General features: G+C 38.3%; 1 protein-coding gene across 3 annotated transcripts in view; it reads right to left on the bottom strand.

Annotated features, from left to right (window-relative positions):
- The window catches only part of ATR (ATR serine/threonine kinase), an 89,665-nt gene that overhangs the window by 55,826 nt on the left and 11,684 nt on the right, over positions 1 to 22,155 (bottom strand). The window contains exons 4-22 of one of the 3 annotated variants that reach the window (XM_019503565.1): positions 21,212 to 22,101; positions 18,508 to 18,698; positions 17,944 to 18,132; positions 17,508 to 17,731; positions 16,924 to 17,061; positions 16,313 to 16,511; positions 15,511 to 15,770; positions 14,917 to 15,107; positions 14,308 to 14,408; positions 13,734 to 13,905; positions 13,297 to 13,467; positions 12,078 to 12,272; positions 10,475 to 10,660; positions 9,754 to 9,846; positions 6,330 to 6,460; positions 6,000 to 6,143; positions 4,011 to 4,104; positions 3,160 to 3,285; positions 718 to 924 (exon numbers count right to left, since the gene is read on the bottom strand). In XM_019503565.1, the coding sequence (XP_019359110.1) occupies positions 718 to 924; positions 3,160 to 3,285; positions 4,011 to 4,104; positions 6,000 to 6,143; positions 6,330 to 6,460; positions 9,754 to 9,846; positions 10,475 to 10,660; positions 12,078 to 12,272; positions 13,297 to 13,467; positions 13,734 to 13,905; positions 14,308 to 14,408; positions 14,917 to 15,107; positions 15,511 to 15,770; positions 16,313 to 16,511; positions 16,924 to 17,061; positions 17,508 to 17,731; positions 17,944 to 18,132; positions 18,508 to 18,698; positions 21,212 to 22,101 (3,902 nt within the window). The remainder of the gene's footprint in view (positions 1 to 717; positions 925 to 3,159; positions 3,286 to 4,010; positions 4,105 to 5,999; positions 6,144 to 6,329; positions 6,461 to 9,753; positions 9,847 to 10,474; positions 10,661 to 12,077; positions 12,273 to 13,296; positions 13,468 to 13,733; positions 13,906 to 14,307; positions 14,409 to 14,916; positions 15,108 to 15,510; positions 15,771 to 16,312; positions 16,512 to 16,923; positions 17,062 to 17,507; positions 17,732 to 17,943; positions 18,133 to 18,507; positions 18,699 to 21,211; positions 22,102 to 22,155) is intronic. The other 2 variants (XM_019503566.1, XM_019503567.1) reach the window with 2 other exon arrangements.

Raw genomic sequence — 22,155 nt, 5'->3', positions numbered from 1 at the left:
GGGCAGTGACTTAGGAGTGAGGGACCTGGACCTGTATTCTGTGAGCTAATGGGGCAGAGGAAGCTATGATTTTCTCTGATAAAAAACCCCAAATCAAACACCAAAATTTACAGCTATTTAGAATTTATTTTATTATAGTGATTGAGGCACTGGTAGGATTCCAAATTGCTTTAAAATTGTAAATATCTCAAGAAAACATTGTGTTCAACTGACCTAGATATATAATGGTCTTTCATTTTAATCATGGATTGTTGGGGTTTTAATCAGAGAATTTGTGATTTTTTTTTTTTTTTAAATCAGGGAAAACCTAAACCCCTGATGATAATGTATAACTGCATTCAGAGTCAGCATTACTATGAAACATGACCTAGTGAAGGTCTAAAGTATTATTGAGATAAATTAGATTCCTACATTATTTTACTATTCTGAAAGTATCTAAAGTTTTATTTTTCATTTAATTATACATTAGTCTCTCACAGGTACTCTCTACTTTAAATATTTTTATCAGAGCATTATGTGGAATCTTTAAGGATTACTATTGAAGAAAGGCCCTTACCTTTAATAATTACCTTCTTACAAAATCAAATGTTTTCAAGTTTAGGCCTTTCCACAACATTTTACTACTCATTCTGATATATTCAGTTTAATATTTTTCTGACTGCAGATCTGGAAGTTCACAGCATGGTACTACAGAAACTTTGATGTAATTCTTCTTACCACAAATGTAAAGTTTTTTCCTTGCGTTTCACTTGTTGAAAAGTCCAGTCTACCTGGATCCACAGCACCCAGCTCACCTAAACATTCTCCACAAAGCAGTCGGGCTTGAGGGTTTGCATCTTGACAGCCAATTAAAAGCGCAGTTACCAACTGGGAGATGACTGGCTCCACAGTTTCACTGTCTGTTACATATTTAGTCAACTTTTCCTAAGAAAAATTGAAAGAAACAGGAAGACAAATAATCATAAATACAGATATAGCAAAGTTGATGTTAAGAACTTTATTCCTGTAGTCCATTCTTCCATAAACTTCCTGTTTGTTATCATTCACTACCTGTCCTGTTTTATTTGTGATCCAGTCTTCTAGCTTAATTATCAGATAGTCTTCCTGCACTGCTCACTCAGATAAGAATAAAAATAGAAATACACAAAAGAATAAGGGATAAAAGATGTATTTTCAATACATAATCTCTTTAGAGCAGTGATCATCTTTTCTTATCCATAAGAACTGAAAACAACCTCCTTTCTATAAAAACAAAAAATCAATTTGTGGGGGGCCAGATTACAGTGCAAATACTCAATGCCTTTCTTTTAAACCTGTTCCTGATTCATTAAATAAAACAAGTATTGTTTCACACTACTTTTATTTTTGTTAAAATACTTCTTAGCCATACCACTGCTGATAATTAGAAAAACAATCCAATAGCCCACCGCAAGACACAGCTGATTTGACAGCAGCTTACTGATGCATCAGCATAGCAAAAAACAACAACTTAAGCCTTCTTATCTATGCCCATCAATAGATAGCCATCTGATGTTGAATAGCTGAGCATGGGAAAAATGACTGGAATTAGGAACTATTCATGTGGAAATGCATACTTTCTTATCTGTGAATCAGTCTATAAACACACTTGTGTACAATGTGAAAGAGTTAGAAAACATGCCTTTGAGATTAAAAAAGAAACGGATCTCTTAAAATCACTCTTTCACTTAATCAAGCCAATGTTGAAAAGATAAACTGATTCATCTGCATGCCAGACATAAGTATCACTTATAATTTCCTTATATTAATCAGTTTAAAAATGCTGACATAAAAGCAACAATGAAGTAGCCTTCATAACTGACTGTAAAACTAGCGGTAAAAAATTAAGCACATCCAGAGCCTCCATTAAAATAAGGAGGATCATCCTAAATTCTGTTCAGCAAGAATGAACAATACTTGAATAAATTTCTGCTAAAAGAACAGATTGTATGAAAAAGGATCATTTTCAGTACATCAAATCAGAGGACAGAGATATCATACAACACTTAAAATGGAGATGTGGTAATAGAAAAAATATTTCTAAAAAAACTACCATTGCATGAAAATATTAAAATGCTGTAGAAAATTGCCTTGATGAATGAAATATATACATTTTCTGCACACCAAACCAAAAAGTATTTAAAAAAAGTGATTTTCATGAAAGTTACAGAATCTAATTGAAGAACAAAATGTCAAAGCATTATCCTAATCTATTATTAGGATAACATGCCTGAATAGTTTTACACTGTGGCAGCACTCTCTAAGGAGTCTAGAAATGGAAAAACTAAAAATACTACTATAGCTGATTCTCTCTTTATGTATCTCAGTCTGTTGGCTGGTCTTCTCCACTTGTTTCTGCTCTTTCTTGATTTGCCCATTGTACAGTTATCCTCCTCCCAGGTTTCCAACACAACCCCTGGACTTTACTTTTCTTGTTGTCTTCTGTGGCCTTGCCATTCTTTCTCTTTTCATTCCTTTTAGGGCCCAAGTCTCTCAATATCCTTTATTTTTGCCCATTACTTCAATGGACCTCCCCACTTCTTCATCCAGAGAAAATCCTTTACTCCTGTATTTGGTCCTATTTAAGAAATTTGCACTATGAAGCAAGTTGCAGACAACTTCATATTTGGTTTTATGAAACCTTTTTCTAAAGGTTCAATCTGAAATTCATGTTGTTTGATGACAGGTTTGCTTAATAAAAGGTTGTTAAATCAGCAAATACTTTAATAAAGAATAAGAATAAGAGAGAGATGATTAGTTCTACCTAAGGGCAACCTCCTTACAATTCTAGATTGACTTCTCTCTTATAATGCTAAGTTCTCCTTAATAGAGGGTTAAACAAAGAAAAGAGACTGCTGATTCACAGCAAAAATGCTAAATTCAAGAAAAATTTGAAAGCTCTCTTAAAAATTAAGAAAGGGAATAATTTAAGAGCTTACTATTTTACCCATTCTGAAAACAAGAGAAATCTTTACTGATATACTGAAGAGAGATTGAGAAGTCACTTCAACCTATCACACTTATAAGAAAACTGAAATCCCCCAACATAAAATAATACAATACTGTTGACCCAGACACTACCCTGGTTTATGTTTAACTGCATTTATCAGTAACTTCATTTATTGTAGCAGCTTTAAATACCTGATTTCTGTATAAGGTTTCCTTCAAACTGGTAAGTGCGTGGATACGAACATCTACATTCCCATGCTGAATAGCTCTCATTGATAGCTGCAGCATTGTTTGTAGGTCCGTGCTTTTGGAGGACTCCTGAAGCAAAATATATAGCATATGGCACAATTACTGTGTCACAAAAAACATAGTTTTAGTCTTATTTCTGTTCAATTCAGAACAATAACAAGTGTTCTGTCCATTTTGCCATTGATTTAAAAGTACTATTTAGTTTATCAGCTCATTTCCCACAGCAAGCTGAAATTCTTTAAAAAAAGTACTACCAAGCCATAACAGTTTCTAATCCATCTCAAAGCCCAGATGAAAAAATAAGCCTTTTGTAACACACATTAACAAGTTTCCCTCTCTCTCTCTGAGGGGAGAGAACAGTATAATTTCCATTCTAAAGATGGGCAAGAATCTTAACATGAGTTTCTGCAACATTTCACAGTTAATCAGTGGCACAGCTAATATAATCCACTAGTTTATTCTGCTTTCATTTTTGATCTATTCAATGCCCAATGTTCCACTTTAGTTAAAAAAGTACAGAGATGTACTTTAGATGTAGATGCACTTACATTTTTACCCTCTTAATCTGGTATGTTGTAAACATAAATTCTTCTCAAAGAGAAATGTTTGTTTACATTTCCAAGGAAAGCTAGGCTATTCAGAAGAAAACTTCCCGTTAAATTAAAACTAATGTTGTCTACGTCTCCTATACTGTTTTGAAAATCTCTACAATTATATTATCAACCTAACACCCAGAACTATATTCTTAGACCACACACAAATTCTTTTGCTGCATAAAGTCATGAAAACTGTACCTTTCTATACTCCTGAAGGACTTTTTGAATTTCTTTCAGTTCAGGATGGTCAGGCAGAAAATAAATTTCATGTAGAAAATCTTGTACTGCATCTCTAATAATTTGATTTTTTTAAAATAAATATTACAAAAAGAAATTATTGAAAGAAATTTTTACAAGGCCATCATAAAACAGTAACAGACCATAGTATCAATAGAAGAATGAAAGCTAAAGAAACAGTGCAAAACACATTCAATATGCTTACAATAAGATTGCATTTAAATTAGAAGACAGTTTTTTTTTTAAAACAAATTACTTCTTTTGCTACTAGACTGAAATGACAGTGGTTCTCTCCTCCCCACCTTCCCAGTTCAAGCTTGACTTGGTGTCTAAGATCAGCGCTATCCAATTGGCAGCCCATAGGCCCCGGTAGACACTTTTCTTGCTGCCACATGGTGTGGGAGAGGTCAGGGGGTCTGTGTACCATCTGTGCAGAAAGGGGGGTGGGGGGGAGGGCTGCACAGAACCACCAGAGGCCACACTGTGGAGGGAGCCATGTATCACCAGCAGAGGGCCATATGCCACTTCAGCCCACACAACAGGGTGGGGAATCCTGCCCTGCAGTGTACAGGCAACCCCTGCTTAACACTCTTAATTGGCTCTGGGAAAACCAAGCATTAAGCAGAACCGCGCTAAATGAAACCCATTTCCCAGTAGGGTTTAATGTATATAGAAATAATTGGTTACTTCTTCTTGCCGTAGTTTCTCATCATCGCCGCTGCCTCTCCCCACCCCTCCACCTGCCTGCTGGCAGCTCCAGCCCCACGTGCCAGCCCATGCACCGTGCTCCTGCCGGCTCTGGCACCATGGGGCTCTGCACTAATGCTTCTCCCTGCCGCCACTTCTCCCCATCCCCTGCCCGCCAGCTGCTCTGGCACCATGTGCTAGCCTGGACCCCGTGCTCCTGCTGCCCCGCCCTGCACCCCTGCTGGTACTGACAGGGGCCCCGCACTCATGGTTCTTGCTGCCGCTGCTTCTTCCCACCCCCCCGCCTGCCAGCTGCTCTGGCACCATGTGCAACCCCAGGGCCCCTGCTCCTGCTGGCCTGCCCTAGGCCCCTGCTGGCCCTGGCCTTGTGGCACCAGTGCGGGACCTGAGCTCATGCCCACTCGCTGCCACTCATTGCTTCTTGCTGCTGCTGCTTCTCTGTGTGCTACAGTGAAGCTGGCTCAGCACTAAGTGAAATGAGGTATGAATTTTAAATGAGTGCTATAGCAAAATAGCGCTAAATGAAACTGTGTTAAGCGGGGGCTGCCTGTATAGCCTGCACGATGTGCAACCCAGCAGCCGCACACAGGTATAACATGTGGCCATCAGAAGCTGGAAAGCTCCATCTGAGACCATGTCTATATGGCCTCTGAAGCAAACCCAGGACCCCTGCTGAAAAAAATGGTCTCATCCATTTATGTGCTTGAACCCACAGATTTTTAGGCATTGAAGGTGGCTTGAGAAAGGGCTACAGCCATGCTGAGCACAAACCTCAAGTGCCCCACTCAGGTTCTCTAGACAAGAGCCTTTTGTAAACAAATTATTAAAGGACATATAAAACAGTGAAACTGTAGCATGCTACATGCATTAACTACCAGCTCAACCTAAACAGCTGAAAGGCAGAATAAGCAAGTAATAAAATTTGGCAATTATGATTCCTGAAAAGCAGTTTGAAAGTTCATTGGAAGTAAAAGGACTCTTCCACAATGTGTAGCCTAATTTTTAATACACTTTCATAATACAAACAAAATCCAACACCTCTTCCTGACCCCAGGAATACTGTTTGCCTAACTTCAAAGTCCTTCTGCAAAGTATGCAGGTATTGGAACTTTTATAAAAGAACTCTCCGCTATAAAATATTTTTTCACCATTATTAGGCAACTTTAATATAGTTACCACTATCATCCCTGAGATAAAGCCTATACCATCAACCCATTTGCCAAATATGTTCAGCCAAAATACCTGTTTTCAACTATGAGAAAATAAAATACAGCTGCAGTTTCCTTCGGCTGAATATGTATAAGTGGCAGCAAAGCTACTATCACATGGCTGAGCAGGGAACCAAGGTAAGCATGGTCCAGGCATCGAACAAAACAGTCCCACGCTCTAAATGAGAAGGAAAAACAACAAGCACATAAATATTCTCTTCTTTATATCGATATTAAGTGCCCAATGACAAGTATGCACATTTAATATTTGACATTATTTCAGTATTGTGACTTATGGGTATATATTAGAATAAATATCAAGCTCAGAAACAGATTTTGCAAATAAGTCACAATGTCAATTCACCTGCAGCATAACTCTGGAAAGTCATCCTTGTATCGTAAGCCTGTTCTCAATGTAGTCATCATCTTCACTCTCACTGCACTGATATGTTTGGGACCCATAAGATTCATTAAAGACATCAGACTGTTTAAAGCCTGAAGGAAAAAAGAAAGACTCCCTTGAATGAAGTAGGCATTTGATAAAAAAGGAAAATAAATAAATTCAAAAGAAGTTAATATTTATCCATTGTTTTCTCTTGTAAGTGGCTTTACTTATTAAAAATATTTATTTAAAGCTTGTGGTAGAAACTTAAAAAAAATTCTCATTTTCTTTAAAACAATTAAAACATTTTCTTTAGCTAACAGTATTTGTATACAATAGTTTTGCTCGGCTGCAGTAGCAGTAGCAAAGCCACTGCAGAAAAAGGCTCTTTGACCTGTAAAAGACTTCAGTGACACATTCATATTATAGCATTTTACTGAAATGACAGTGAAGGAGGGGAAGCCATTATACAGAGAAACTGTACCTGGATTTGAAATCCAGTTATTCAAGTTACTCAGCTAATTATCAATAACTAACACTCATTACTGTCTTGCTTGCCTCAAGCTCCTGTAATGGTTTTACCTCTAAATCTTCAAAAATCTGCAGCCGTATTCTCCTGTTTCTTGCTTAAAAGAAAGTCATTGTCACCCTGATGTTGACACTTACCATACTAGAAATTCTTATCACTGAAGAGAAGCTTTACTGTTGTCATCTTTCTAGAAACATATGACTTCAAAGACATTATTACATATAAAGGTTACTTTGTCCTTCTGCTTTTAGGACAAGAAATGAGTACAACAGCTGAAGTTTAAAAAAACCCTCATCTCTTTCCACTGAGCACTGCTTGTTAAGTTTCTAGAAATTTCTTGAAGAAAGATATTTAGAAGTGTTCTGCTGTGACCAACCTTTTTAGCAGGCTTGCCAGAAATTAGCTCTAAACCCTCCCCAGGGGTGGAAACAAATGTTGTCTTTGTGCCACCATAAAAATGTTTATGGTGGCACAAAAGCCAAGCAAGCAGAGGTCCGTAACTCCTTGTCACACCACAAACGCCCCAAACATGTGGCTGTGACATAGGTAGTACTAATTTGTATCGCCTCATTGCAGCAGAAGTCCATTTGGTTTTTGATATGAAAGTGTGGTCAGCCTGGAGCTGCCTGTATTCTCCAGCCACCCTGGGATAGCACTGCTGGTTCCCCCGCACCCTGGGAATTCTCATTCCCAGGGCACACAGGATTCGTCCCTTAAAGCCCTGGAGCACCAGCCCATTTGGGATTCTTCAGGAGCCAATCAACACTGTAGTGTGTTCCAGCTTCAGACCAACAGCTCTGGGACAGCACTAGAGTGTGCAAACTCAGGTTAGCGCGGTCTCCAGAGCACGTCTGGTGAACATGCTGCCCGCTATCCTACAAAAATCAATGGGTAGAACAACAGGCAACGTGTGTTTTGCCAGTGAAGTGGATCTGCTATACTGTGACATCCCAGCTCAGCTGATCCACTTCAATTGGCATATAGGCTACAAATAGACATTGCCACTCTGATTCCCTTCTTCCGCCCAACCTGCTGCTCTGCTTTCTGCTCCCTAATCTGTACTCCCAGCCCTCTCCACCTCTACTTTATGTTTCCTGCCCTTTGCAGCCACTAAAGCTCAGGTGGAAGCAATGCCCACCTAAACTAAGAGGAAAACTAAGAACAGACAGAGCCATGGCATTATGAAGAAAAGACCACCTCAATTTGAAATCTACATTATGAAAGTAGAAAGCACTTGGAGATCATGTTCTTTCAGCATGCTGGGAAAAGCTCCTTGTCTTACATTTGCATACAAGGAAACCTCATTAAACAGACCGTCAATCATGAAACTGCTGCCAAAAGACACATGTGTTTAGTAATGGAGACCAAGTATGAAGTTGATTGATGACTATAAAACACATGACCCAGATTAAGCAAACATACGAATGGGAACATTTTTGGCCCCTTTAAAAAAAAACAGCAACAAAAAATGAGCAGATGTTCCCTCCACAGGAAACTGGCACCAGGCCTAGAGGTACTGCAATACCAGGCCAGAACCAGGAGAGCCAGAGGCAGCCCTGACACCCTCCCTTTAGTGCCAAAAATTCTTGATCTTAGCCAAAAGGCTGAGATGCTGATGGAAACCTACCACAAAAATAGGTTAGCACAGTCCATCTGAATAAGACAAATTCTTATTCAGAATTGCACACACTTTCCTTCAGCACCAACTCTTTTTCAAGTCATGGTGAGCCACTACACTGAATACATTTTTACTTCCTCTTCACTCCCACAGCTGAGCTGTGCCTTTCTTTCCCATTTACAATGATTCCTGTTTCTTCACCAGCCTTAAATGCCTGGCAAACATCATCAAACAGAGCACAAACAGTTCACCCAAAATCCCTCTGTTGCCTCCTCACTCAGCCTGTCACATCTGATTAGTGTCTGGGCCCAGCCCTCCATGAGGTGGAGGTGGACCAGACTGCCCTGTGCCTTATCTGCATAAAAAAATCTGGGGGACTCATGTCAAGAACACATAGTTCCACTCATCCAGCTGTCTAATTAACACTTGGATCCTTCATGGGGGATATCTGGAGTTTACATACATACTAAGCAGTGCTAAGTTGTGGGGTCACCAAGGCTTGAAATGCTGTCAACTCCATTGGGGCCCTGCCAAATGAACTATATGGTAAATCATGAGCCTTTTAGCTTTGGACGAATATCATGAAGTTTTACTATATATAAAGTAAGCACAAAAGCGCTGCTTAAAAGTGTTTATGGAGTAACTGTACTAATATTTACAGCTGTTTCAAGGAAGGTAAAATGTGTCAATTCTGGATGAACTAAGTCTATGAGTACCTGCAGTAATTTGCATGTTTAATTCAAGGTAAATGTTTTCAAATCTGCCCCTTATTTCCCTGTGCTTAGGGAGAGCAAAGTTTGACAATAATGAGGAGGGGAAGGGGCAGAAAGCAACCTGGCCCCTGAGATTCATTTTCCCTGCTCTAGCGGTGGGAAGGGGACAAATTAAAGGCAAACCTCCAATAATTAGATTTTATACCTGGAAAATTGTAACAGATTTATAAATTTTCCACATATAGAATCTAATTATTGGGAGGTTACCTTATACTTAAGGTTCTTATATTCAAGTAAATAAGATAATATGGTATCTGCCAGAAAGAGCTCCTTGGAAAAAAAAACAAACAAAAAAACTTGACTCACTTCTTATTGCTAAAAGGCATTCTCTCAACACTGGATTCTTTAAACTTTGCCATGAACTTGAATGTTCAAATCAAGACACCAATTTTAATTTCTGCAAGCAGTCCAAGTAATCTATTGTGTAGCCTGAAAGCAACCATTGCTAGTCCCCTTTTTCTTTAAATCCAACTGATGTTCACTCACCATTTTCTTATCTTCAATGCCAACACTGGAGCTCAACAACTGCATGTTAAAGAAGGCCAGTATGCCCAGCAATTTAGGCTGTAGATAATCAGCCTGAAAAGGTTAAAAATATCATCTCACCACTGAGTCACTCTAAAATATTTAGAAATAACAGTTCATTAACAGCCCCTAGTTTAATCATGTAATAACAATATTTTGAGTTTTACATTTTGCCTGAGTGTACATCATGGAAAGATGCCTCATTGGAAACACACCTTAACAGTATATATACTTTGGGAAAGATACTGGGAAAATATCATAACAGACAAGTCATTCTGTTAAATGGATGTTTCTTTGCCAGCTTGATTTCTTAAATAATATGCATGTTTTCTCTCCATATTATAAAAGTTCTATTATAGTGCCTGAAGAATACTATAATCTAAAGGAATTTTTGAAATGTGCTCAGTCATTTCATCCAGAAACAGCACACATCAACTGCCGCAACTTCCTTAACCTGATGAAGGGTTTTTGCACCCAAAAGCTTGCTTAAACATTGTTCTCCAACTATTTAGTTGGTCTAATAAAAGATACCAGATTCACCCAAAAAACCTTGTCTGCCTATGTCCTAAGACTAACACGGCTACAACCTGCACCTCAGGATACTCTGCATTTCCCAACTTAACCCTGAGACTGAGAAGGAAGATCATTCCATGAAAAAACCTGGATACGTGTTTTTCCTTACCATTAATTCAGGTGATGTTATGTCTCTGGGTCCTTGATATGGATCATCATGAGATGCAAATGAAGCCAATATTGACAAACCATTGAAGACTTGCTGATAGTGCTCTCCCATACGTAGCAATAGTTCATTATGCAATCCCTGGTAGTCCTGTCTCAGCAGACTGCCCAGTTCTATCTCTGTTTCATTCTATAAACCAATACAAATGGGGGGAAAATTATTTTCATTTTACAGTACTTATGTTCCAGAACAGTGGTTTTCAACCTGGTGATAACTGTGAAAGCCTGGCTGAACCTACACATGAAAATTAAATGACCAAATTAAAACAACAGTGCATCTTGCACAAGAATACAAGATTGTGACTGGGACCATGCAAAATGAAGCAATCCCAACTGATTTAATCTCTTGTACTAGTTGCAAAAATATCCAACGTTTTATTATGCTAAACCATTCATAAATAACTGCATATCCCTACATGACTGTATCCCCCTTGTTAACACATCATCCCTTGATCAAGGCATACTTCTCAGAACAGGCATTCAATGCCTGTTTGGGGTTTTGTAAATGTCTCCACAGACCACCTCTGGTTCATAATATTTTGGGTTCTGCCCCACTGTTAAAAAAAACTACCCAAAACAGGGTCCTGTAAATCACTGCCCTAAGGTATCCCATTCAGTCAATCAAGACCCATCCCATCTGACTGAAGTATAAGCTCCAGACAGATCAAAAGCTTACAAAAACAAGTTTCACAACTGGATGATCAAAACAGGATCCAAACAGTTAGCAATTGTAATATGATGGTCCCTCCCTACCTGCTTTATTCAGAGACTTTAATCGACCAACTCTCAAGGAGGAATGCTTTGAAGCTATGCAATTAAATGGTGTATGAACAAAACAGAGTTGCTGGCAAAGTGTGTACTTCAGGAGACAGAGAAATCACTACAACGTTATAACCTGCACACAGCTGATCAGTCCCTCTGAAGGATCCACTCCCAATGACTGCTGCAAAGACTGAAACTGCTTCCTGCCTGCATTAGTGAGAGATACTTTTACAGCTAACATATACTAGGACTTTTTTGATAACTCGTTTCATGAATAATGGAAGAAAGGAGTTTTTCTGTCATTTAGTTTTATAGCTTGTTTGTGGTATAGTTATTAAAGCCTTCCTATCATTAATCAAATGAGGTGTGGTGTCAATCCTGAACTGCACTGGGTTCAAATCCCGCTTTTGACTGCAACACCCAAGGTATGTGGCACTTTTCTAAGGGCTCTGTGCCTAAATTTTAAAAATGGTGGCAGTGAAACTTCAATTGGTCAATGTGCAGTGACTAATGGCATTGCTGCCCACTGATGTCAGCATCAACAGGACTAGCGATGCACTGGGTGTAGGGGGTATGGACAGCAGGTAAACAAGTATGTGGCCAAAAAACTTTAAAAAACATACTTTTTAAAAAAGGGGTAAGTAAACTTTTCAGAACACGGGCCAGGATGACGCAGCTCAGGTCAGAGGCACCTGCTAGGATTCATCTATTGAAGCTATTTCTCCCTGCCACAGCATAGGGAAAGCTCTTTATCTGTAAGAGTAAGGTTGGCAAATGAACATTACCCTGAGGTAGTGAAGTGCTCTTTCCAGCTCATCCTTCGTACAAGAACAGACCAAGTGAGAGAAGATGTACTTAAAGTTGTTGATTAAAATTTCTCTGCGGTTTACATTCAGCTGTCTTGCTATGGTTCGAATAAGCTCAGAAGCTGCAGGACTTGCTTTGGCCGCAAGGTCAGGAAGTAGAACTTGCAGGGTCCGCTGGCAAATTAAAAGAACAACACTTACTAGAAAAAAAGATATTTCCCTTTTTCCCCCTTTTTGCCTGTATAAATGTATAACTTCATGCTCATTACTTTGAATTAAGATGGACTAATCAATGGTGAGTCCACAAAAATACTGAAGAGGAGGAAATTCTCAAGTCATGAAAAAAAACTGGAAAAATCATTTCCTACTGTAGTGAGAGCCAACTTTTTGGCAGATGTTAGCCCTGCGCCTTCCCTGCATGTCACCTTGATCCTCTCCCTTCTTCTCCCTGCCCTATCTGATCTTCTGCTCCTTACCCTTTTAGCTGCTATGCTGCCTGGCCCCCCTTCCTGATCTGCTGTGTGCAACAAAGGTTGCTCATGCTAGTTGTGGCATGGGTGCTATAAGTTGGCCACCCCTGTCTAGCGGTGCTTTAAAATAAGAAATTCTAGAAGAAATGAATCTATCCAGATGGTGATATACTGAAGAGTTCTGTCTAGTTAATCTCTTCACAAAAGGAACACCTGGGACACTTTTCATCTTGGTATGCCCCAGAACTGTTGCTCACTTCCAACAAACAAGATGACATTTATAGACAATTAAGTGGTGCATATGAAACTACTTTTATCTTAATCTATCCAGGACATCTTAGATAAGTTATGACAGCAAAAAAAAAAGTCACTTCAAAGCAGAAGGATTTTGATTCAATACTTATTCCATTTAATAGCTATAGCCAGTAAGTGTTCTGAGCAAATGTGTACTCCACTCAGATCCATGGATGGCATACCTCCCTTCATGTGCCAAACTGCCACTGTTGCTAACCTTCCTCAGCACCTTGACTAAAAAATTTCCATCCTCCCTTTAGCTGTCATCAGAAGCAATTCTAAGTGATCCCAATTACAGTTACCCTATTAGAGGAGGAAGAGGCTGAAAAAACAAAAAATCCAGAGGTCTAAGAATCAGTAGAAAACAGCTGACTAAAGTATATACAAGCCCACAAGTACACAAGCATCAGAAGTAAAAGGAACTATCAACTCACAGACAAAAAGCGATTGAGGTCTGGAAAATCAAATACATTGGCAATTTCAGACAGCGTGTTCAAGGCAACTTCTCTGTGATGAATAACCTCTTGCTTTTGTAGCTCACTACTTTGGCATGGAGTATCAGAAATTGCTATCACTTGGCTGGAGTGCAAGGATTCCACTAGAAACTAAAGCAGTAAGAAATATACTTCTATATTAGCTTCCCACCTCTAGAAATAACATCCACATCAAACAGAGATCCACCACCACGCCCTTAACAAGAAGTCATTGACTTCCCATTCTTCTAAAGGGTCTCTTTTGTCTTATACCATTCTAATATCAAGTCAGGAGACCCCCTTTGTCTTTAAAATATGACAATATATAATACATGCTCCTTAAGGCATTGCTCTTTTTTCCCCTTGCTCCTTAAGGCATTGCTCTTTTTTCCCCTCACCTGACAAATAGGCTTCTTGTATTGACTGAAGAAAGCTTGCAGCTTTATAGATTTGGCTGCTGCTAGTGCCCTAATTTCTGTATATGCTGCTCCAGCCACAGATGCAGATTTGGATAGCAAGCAATGCAACAAGTGCAAAAGTGCAAATGGCACCAAATCCCCTTTTGCTGCCCTTAGAAAAAGAAACAGAAAATTCTTATTACACAGTTGGCACAAGACACTACTTATAACACTGGGGGAGGGGAAAGCTTCCTACAAGTTTCAGTACTATGCAGGGTGCCCTAATAAATGCAATTTTTCAATATATTTAGAAAATAAAACACTATGTAATAGACATTTTTTTAAAGAGCAGGTAAATTTAACAGATGAGAACCACAATGGAACCTCACATGGAATCTCTACTAAAGTCACTAAGACTAAGTACAGATGCAAGATCACCTTGGGTGGATCTGACTGCAAGACTGGGTTTTGAAAAGTTTTATTCCTGGCATCTATGCTTGTGAAAAACACATCTCTGAACTGTAAACCAAAAATATCCAACAATGAGCAACATATAATATACAGATAAAAATACCTTCCAATATCCCCCGTTGTGAGAATCAGTGTATCCTTCAACTCATTATTTCTTGATATTTTAGCATTTGTATAGGCTTCTTTTATTCTTGAAACAAAAAGCTGGAACAATAAATTCGAAAGGGACAAGACATTTAACATTAGTTAAACAAGCTGTTTTTTAAATGGAAAATTCAAACCTCTTAAAAAAGCCCCTACACCAAACACATACACACACACAAGCAAGGTTAAGTAGATGTGATATCTTTTATTAGACCAACTAAAGAGTTGGAAAACATTTCTTGGCTAGCTTTCAGGTATAAACAACCTTCTTTAGGCATTGGAAGACTCTGCCACTATTATGAGGTCTCCCAAAGTAGAAAAGAAGCTAAAGTAAATAAGAAGTCTGGGGAATGGAAGTTTGGAAAATAAAGGGTAGAGATTGGGGTGGGGGCAGGGAAAGGAATGACAGTGGTCAGCTAAAGGCAGGTTACCTGGTGTGTTATATGTCAGGCAGATTGTAATGTGTCACAAATCCAAAGTCTATATAGCCTGCATATGTCCTTAGACCAACACAGCTACAACCAACAACCCCCCAAACACACATACACACATATGTGGACAAGTTCACCTCTTTTATGAAACCTTCCTCAGAATCCAAGGATTCCAATATGTTCCGGATATGGTCACTGAAAGCCACTCTTACATCTTTGTCTGGATCTTCTATTAGATTTAATAGAGATGCAACAAAAATCCTGACATCTGATTCTTCATCTTTAAAATCCAGATGTTTGCAAAGATGAGGTATATTTTCTATAAATGCTAATAGAAAGAAAGGGGTTGGGAAGGTAGGAGAATCTGTTTAGAGTTTAATGTTTTTAAGAACTTACAGTGATGTAACAGGATCAAGCAAAATAATGCTACATTTCATGAACCTATTTGTTAATACAAAAAATATTTTCAAACAATATGCTTCTATATCATTTAGATTTATAGCAAATATTAGACTCACAGACAGCAACAGACTAAACATTATATATATTTTCTTACTTTAACTGTGATTAACTTAGTATCTAAAATTGATATTTTCTATAATTTAAACATAAAATCCCATGCACTGCTAGTTATACATAAAAGGAATACTACATGGAAATGACTCAAGGAAAGCCTCAGTAGCAAGTGACTCAGCATATGCAAGTGAGTGTTAAAAAAAAAAGTCAGGTACCTAATTTAACTGAACTGGGTACTCTGCTTTCCAGAAGATTAAGAAATGGCTTAAAGACAAAGGTTTTCACTGAACGTGCATCTTCGTGAGTGGAGCACACATTAAGGCTGCTACATAAAATATCATATTTGACATGCTCAGTATCAGGTTCTGTTAAATAAGGTATTAATTTAAATGTGCCAGAAAGACAGCAAGCTAATTTCCCAGTGATGCTCGCACAAGATTTCTTGACTAACTCAGATTCATCTTTTACTTGGTTTCTAGAACAAAAGACAAAACAAAAAACACTTTTAGTATTTCACTCAGTCATTTGTATTTTTTATATTCTACATTCCATAATACTTTCAAAATATCCAGTGTGAGGCTTTCTATAAATCACAGCTCTTTAAAAATAGCTTCTTGTTTCCCTTTGACACTTTCTCTAGTTTCCAAGGTTTCTTCATGAGAAGGCATGCAGATGTAGATGAAAAGTATCTTTAACCTGGCACAGCAGGACAGAAACTAGAGGCTGCACTGAAAGGAAACTGAATGTGAATATGTACAAGACATACTTACAGCATCTCTTGGATACCGCATGTTTAAATCTCATTCCCTTATCTTAAATTTGCTTTTGCTTTTTTGTAAGATAACTGGACAGAAAGTTTGTCTTTTATATATGATCTAAAACCCCTACTACTTTTTGGATAAAAAATAAAGTAACAGTCCTCCCAAAACTAAGATTTCAGAGCTTATGCTAAATTTCCACATGCAGTTTTCTCCTTCTAAAGTATTATCTGATAGTTAAAAGAGCAGTAATACATACAAGAGAGTATTGGGAACCATACTGTAGGACTTCACACCCACATGGTGCAGCAGGACAGGGAATCCTTTAATACAACTACCACGAACAACCTCATGGGAACTCTGTAGTGCCCAACGGTAAACAGATTTTCTCCAATCCAGTTGAATGTTTCTTGGGAACAGAGACAGAAGTAATACGCAGTGGGACTGAATTTGTGGTGCTGAGGGGAAAATATATAAAATTACACACTATGTAAAGCTCTAAATATTAAAGAGCTAGAAAACGTTCTTGCATTTTATATATTTGTCCAGCCATATGTTACACTCCAGAGCAAGCCACTAGGACTGAGGAATGGCACCAGAATTTTAGTGTTCTCTACTGGTTCTAAAGACACAAAACAGGATCTGTTCCAATTTGGAACATTATCTACACAAGTGTGTAGTCTGTTTTTTTTTAAATAAAATCTATTAGACAAAGTGATACAAATTACTGCATATGTGAGGGTAAGTATCCTGTTGTCACTTGCACATAGATTTGCAAAGCCCACATTAAATTAGAAGACATATACTCATGGCACATTAAATACATAAAATGGACAAACACTGGTAAGTTCTGATGTTTACCATGCTTACCGAAACCACGTGCAATTCTTTGGCTCAGAACTAGAAGATCAGAACTGAAAGAAGAGTCATCAAGATGGCTATAAATCCAAGGCAGTGATAATATCTCACATAAATTTTCCAGAATCTGATCATCGAGTTGGCTTTTTACTAAGGAAAACCCCAAAAATATATTTACCAGTCTATATTGCTTATGAAACAGATGCATATTATACATTCTTAATTTGTTAAAGTACAAACAAAACCATCCATGTATTAGAATTCTTCATTTTAAAAGCAATGGGGTATTAAAGCCAATTAAAAGCAATTCTAAAATTTCATGAAACATTCAAACATACAGTATTATCTACACAGTTCATTTCTTAGGCAGGTTCACTAACCACTCAGTAGTTCTTTCTGAAGAAGAAACAATAGAGGCACAGGCAGTCTTCAAAAAGTAGAATGATGCTCTTTCCACACAGACAAAAAATCTCCCCATATTTCAGGGGTGATAAAACTCCCTTTAATGCAACCTCTATGCAATGGGGTGTTAATAAGAGACGCTCCATAAGTGAAGATCATCTTGACCAAGAATCTGAATTTAAACAACTTCTCACCTTGAATATAAAATAAAGCATCAACAATTTTCACTATTCTGTCAATGATGAGTTCCAAGTTATCAATCTGAGCAGCAGCTTCTAACAGTTTTCTGCAGAGTTTCACTATTCTCATGATAAAAGCAGAGGAAATCCAGGTCAGTTGTACATTCACCACAGAATCTGAAGACTGGGTAGCATTACGTTTATGATTACTCAAGCTATGAGTTATTTTATGATCCACGCTGTTAAGAAAAACATTTAGAAATCATATGATTATTGTAACATTGGCTAAAGTATAATCAAATTCTTACTATGAAAAAACAACTTCAAAAAGCAGGTGATTTATATAAAGCTGTACATAAAAATGTACCCAAATAATCTTACACAAGTTCAAAAAAGAGTGCCTATATAACTGAAAGCAGCCATTAGACAATGGTCATCTTAGTAATTTTACCTGTTAGAATTTGGAGAACAATGAACCGTACACAGGGCAGCCAGTCGTAGTATTACAGTAATCCCTTCTACAGTCTGAAGAACATCTGCTGGTAGTGTGTCTTGTTCAAGGAGAAAAATTAAAGATTCAGCTTTCTTATTTACTGCATTCCACAGCGTGCTCTTGACATTCATGTTCACAGAGTTTGGCCTGTAATTAAACCAATACAAAACAAACAAACAAAGTTATATCTTCTGCAAAGTAAAATCCTTATAAAACAATTCTAGAACAAACTAGTTTTTGATATGGGAACATAACAGTAGAATAGGAGAGGGCAGAAATTTTCCTCATCTGTGACCTTTAGATAATAAAATATGAACTAATAAATAACATTCATTCATGCAAGAAAAATGTTTTGTTCAGTTAGCCTTAAAACAGTTTCTTTGGTGGGCTGTAAAAAGTACAAGTGTATATATGTCAAATATGACATAATAAGTTTTCAAAATATTATCAGAGGTTAAATGGACAGTTGAGATATTTCTCTCTCAAATTAATATAAGAATAGTGATTGAATAAATGCCATACACTGGTGGTACAGGTGATTTCTTTTGATTCTTTATTGACAGACTTAGTCGTTTTCTTTTTTCTGGAACTTCATCACTACTGCTGCTCCATCCATCTGTATCAGAAGCATCAAGCTGGTTCCAATGCTGAAACTCCTGAATGATCTCCAGACCTTCTGTTTTTAATGCTACATAGAGTGGACTCACTACATACTAAGACATGTATACACACAAAAAGTTAGCATTAGACTGTTTCCTCTTTGTCAAAAGAAGACAAATAAATGAATAGTATTTTACTACTAAAAAAGCAAGAGTACAACCTCAAGAGAACTCCTGAGGGCGCACAAAACTTTTGGGCAAAGAGCTGACTGTGCAATTGTTACAGAAAGCTTTACTTAATGGAATGTTCCTACTGAACTTTGTAAGATTAAAAGAAATATTAACTTAGATCACTCATAATACTCATGTAAGGAGAGGAAAGTTTCCATGTGGGTAATGCAGCTTTCTACATCATTTTCTGAGAGATTACTAGCAGTAGTCCTCTTTCATTCACAATGCTTAGGCAAAATGCATTCAGGAAAATCCATTTTGCTCATTTATAATTAATATAATATACTACAATTAATGTAATATATACGCAATAGCACTTACAAACTTCAGTCACAGACAAACCCCCATTATACTAAGAACTGTGAAAACAAAAAAAGAGTTAAGCTTTAACCCAAAGACTTTGCAAACCAATATGAGAGACAATAAATGAATAGATAAGAAAGGTTCAAGTAACCAATGTCATCAGAATGACAGACAGTGGACTCAGCACAGCAGTAGCTTGCGTTTCAATAGGATTCGTGGCAAAAAAGTTTTAAGGTGAGATTTGAAGGGGATGTGGAAAAAGACTAGCAAATATTCACAGGAATGCTCTCAGGCATGAAATACCAGGAAACAAATGCTACTATGTATGCCACTTGTATCATTGATGCTGGATTGATTAAATCAATTTGCACGCAAACCTGAAAATATGCTTGGTATGACTCTCCTACCTGCTAAACTAACTGATATTATTGCCAATAGCAAGAGGCAGTTGTATACTAATATCCTGTAATGATGTCATACTCTTCCCAGCAACACACATATCCATTACTGCTTTGAATTTAAACATTTTTAAATATAGTAGTTACTTGAATCCAAGGTTTTTCCCTTCCCCATTGCTGGAGTAGGAAGCTCCAATAATAGCTTTGGCTCCAACCCTGACCCCAAGGCTCCGGCTGAAGCCATCACTGCTACAACTGCTGTTGCATGGCCAGGCAGGAGCCAGAGCCAGCATGTGCTATGTACCCCTGGTTGGTACCAATGCCACAACTTGGGATAAGCAGTGGTGGCCAGGTGGCCCAAGAAGAATGGGAGGTAAGGGGCAAAATGACAGGAGGGGGCAGGCATCAAGAAATGCACACGCCAGGGGTCAAGGCAGGAGGCAGAGGAGCCCCAAATAACAGGGGAGGCAGGCGCCAGGGAGCACAGGCACAGCAGTGAGGGGTGGGTGCCAGGCAGTGAAGCCATGGCGAGGTTAAGGGGGAGTCAGGCTGCCCCTGCTTTTCCACCTGCTGTAGCAGTGGGAGACAGGGGACAATTTTAAGACAACCCCCTTATAATCAGATTCAACACCAGGAAAATTATAACAAATTTATACATTTTCCAGGTAGAGAATTAAATTATTGGGGGCAGGGGTCATAAATCCAATGTAATCTTGGATGCAAGTAAACATTCAGTAGGGTTCCTCCAGCATCTTACTCGGAAAAATCATTTCTCCATCTAAGACATGAAGGCAGAAATAACATTTGAAAATTTCAAAAAGCTTTGAAATGTCTCTGAAATGTTTCAAAAGGCAACTGTACAGATGCACAGGTAGAATAAAATGCCCTCAAGTATGACAAAATAATACGTGCAAGGAACACCTTGCATCTATATGGGTTGGTCAGTCCTCCATCTTCCCATACTACAGCTGAGACTCCCAGCTCTCTAGGTGCTGCATGTACTGCCACTCCTGGCACTCTGGGCCCTCAGGTTACCCTGCTCCCAGCACTCTAGGCAACAGGACTACAGGCACTCAGGACACTACAAGAGCTGCAAGAACCCTGCACTCCGCCCTGCCATGGGAGAGCACTCACCAACATCAGCAACTTGGGGATGAGGGAAAGGATGGGGAAAACAGAGAGGTAGCCCAAGAACATGGGGGCTGCAGAGAAGCACTGATAGTCCCCTTCCATTCCTGCCTGGCCTGGGCTACTGCCTGCACGCATCTGGATTTTGGAAATATTTCAGGCATTATGTTTGTCTACACCCACAACTTTAGATGACCTCCTATTTATTTTTACAGCACCTAAAATGTGCTACACAATTTAAAATACAGACAGTACACTGTAAATTCTTCAAATCAAGTACAATCTTGTGCCTCAGTTCTATATGCTATATAGGGAGACCTCTCCATCTGCACAGTGTCCCATGGGCTCTATGAGACACCACCTACACACAAAGTGCAAAACTTCATATAGAAGTTATATAAAGAGAACTATTAGAAAGAAAAGAATGTATGCTTTATTCCTAACCCAACTCACTAGCCCAGATGCATTTCTGAAATGGCTAGCATCTAGATAAACTCCCCTGCACAGATTCTGTACACTCATGTATCATAATGACAAAAGGAAAAATAGTTTTTCAAATTAACCTACCTCTTGATCTACCTGACTTCCAAGTACATCAACAAAAATTGTGCATATGGTGCCAATATGGGCCTTTCTATCTTGTAAAGCAGATTCATATCCAGCTGGCACAAACTTCAGAAAATATTGCAGTATATGACACAAAGCATCTTTCAGCTTTTCAGACTGGATGTATCTGAGCACGTTTGCTTCAAACAATGCACAAAGCTTCTCTAGGAGCATATATAGGTAGATGGGTTCAATTCTTCTATAGGAATCTGCTTCCAAGAGGAACAATGTCCTCACCAAGAGCAGCAAAGGTTCTTCAAAGAGTTTTAAATTTTCAACATCTGTTTCAAGTATTGACTGTAACAATCCGAAGAAGGCCATAAAGAAGGCACTGGCAAGTTGCTCTGGAGGCCCTCCTAGCTGTATTAATTTTACTAAAAAGATCATGGATAGGGATTTAATTCTTGGACTACCATACTCCAATAGAGAGCAGCCTATTCTCCACAGAATAAGGTCCTGTCTTGCACAAAACAGATCAGGAACAATGTCAGTTAGAATGGTCATTAATGTGAATTCCAAGCATTCAACATTGGGCATGCCCATCAACTGCAATGGGGCTGAGCTTAAATATTCTAAATTATCATTTTTGTTACTTGAAAATCTATTTATTGTTACTGGCCAGACCAACAACCCCCTGTGGAGTTGCCTCTGTGTCTTTCTTTCATGTAAGAAAATTAGATCTTGAAAAAGTTGTAGTAAATCTCCTGTTAGCACCTCAAAAATGGTGCAGCTCTTTGATTTAAAAAGAAAAAGCAAAGAACAGATGACATCACAGATATGCTTATGTAACGTGTGGCAGTTTGGAGTTGAAGCAATTCGTAAAAGTCTTGTTATGATCCAATTACTAAATTCTAGGAAAAAACAAAACAAAAACAATATTGTGATTCATATGCTAAGAAGGTTAT

Source organism: Gavialis gangeticus, unplaced genomic scaffold (genome assembly GCF_001723915.1).
Source record: "Gavialis gangeticus isolate Ggan-Ray unplaced genomic scaffold, GavGan_comp1, whole genome shotgun sequence".
Classification (NCBI taxonomy): domain Eukaryota; kingdom Metazoa; phylum Chordata; order Crocodylia; family Gavialidae; genus Gavialis; species Gavialis gangeticus.
This window is presented reverse-complemented; position numbering and strand designations above follow the sequence as displayed.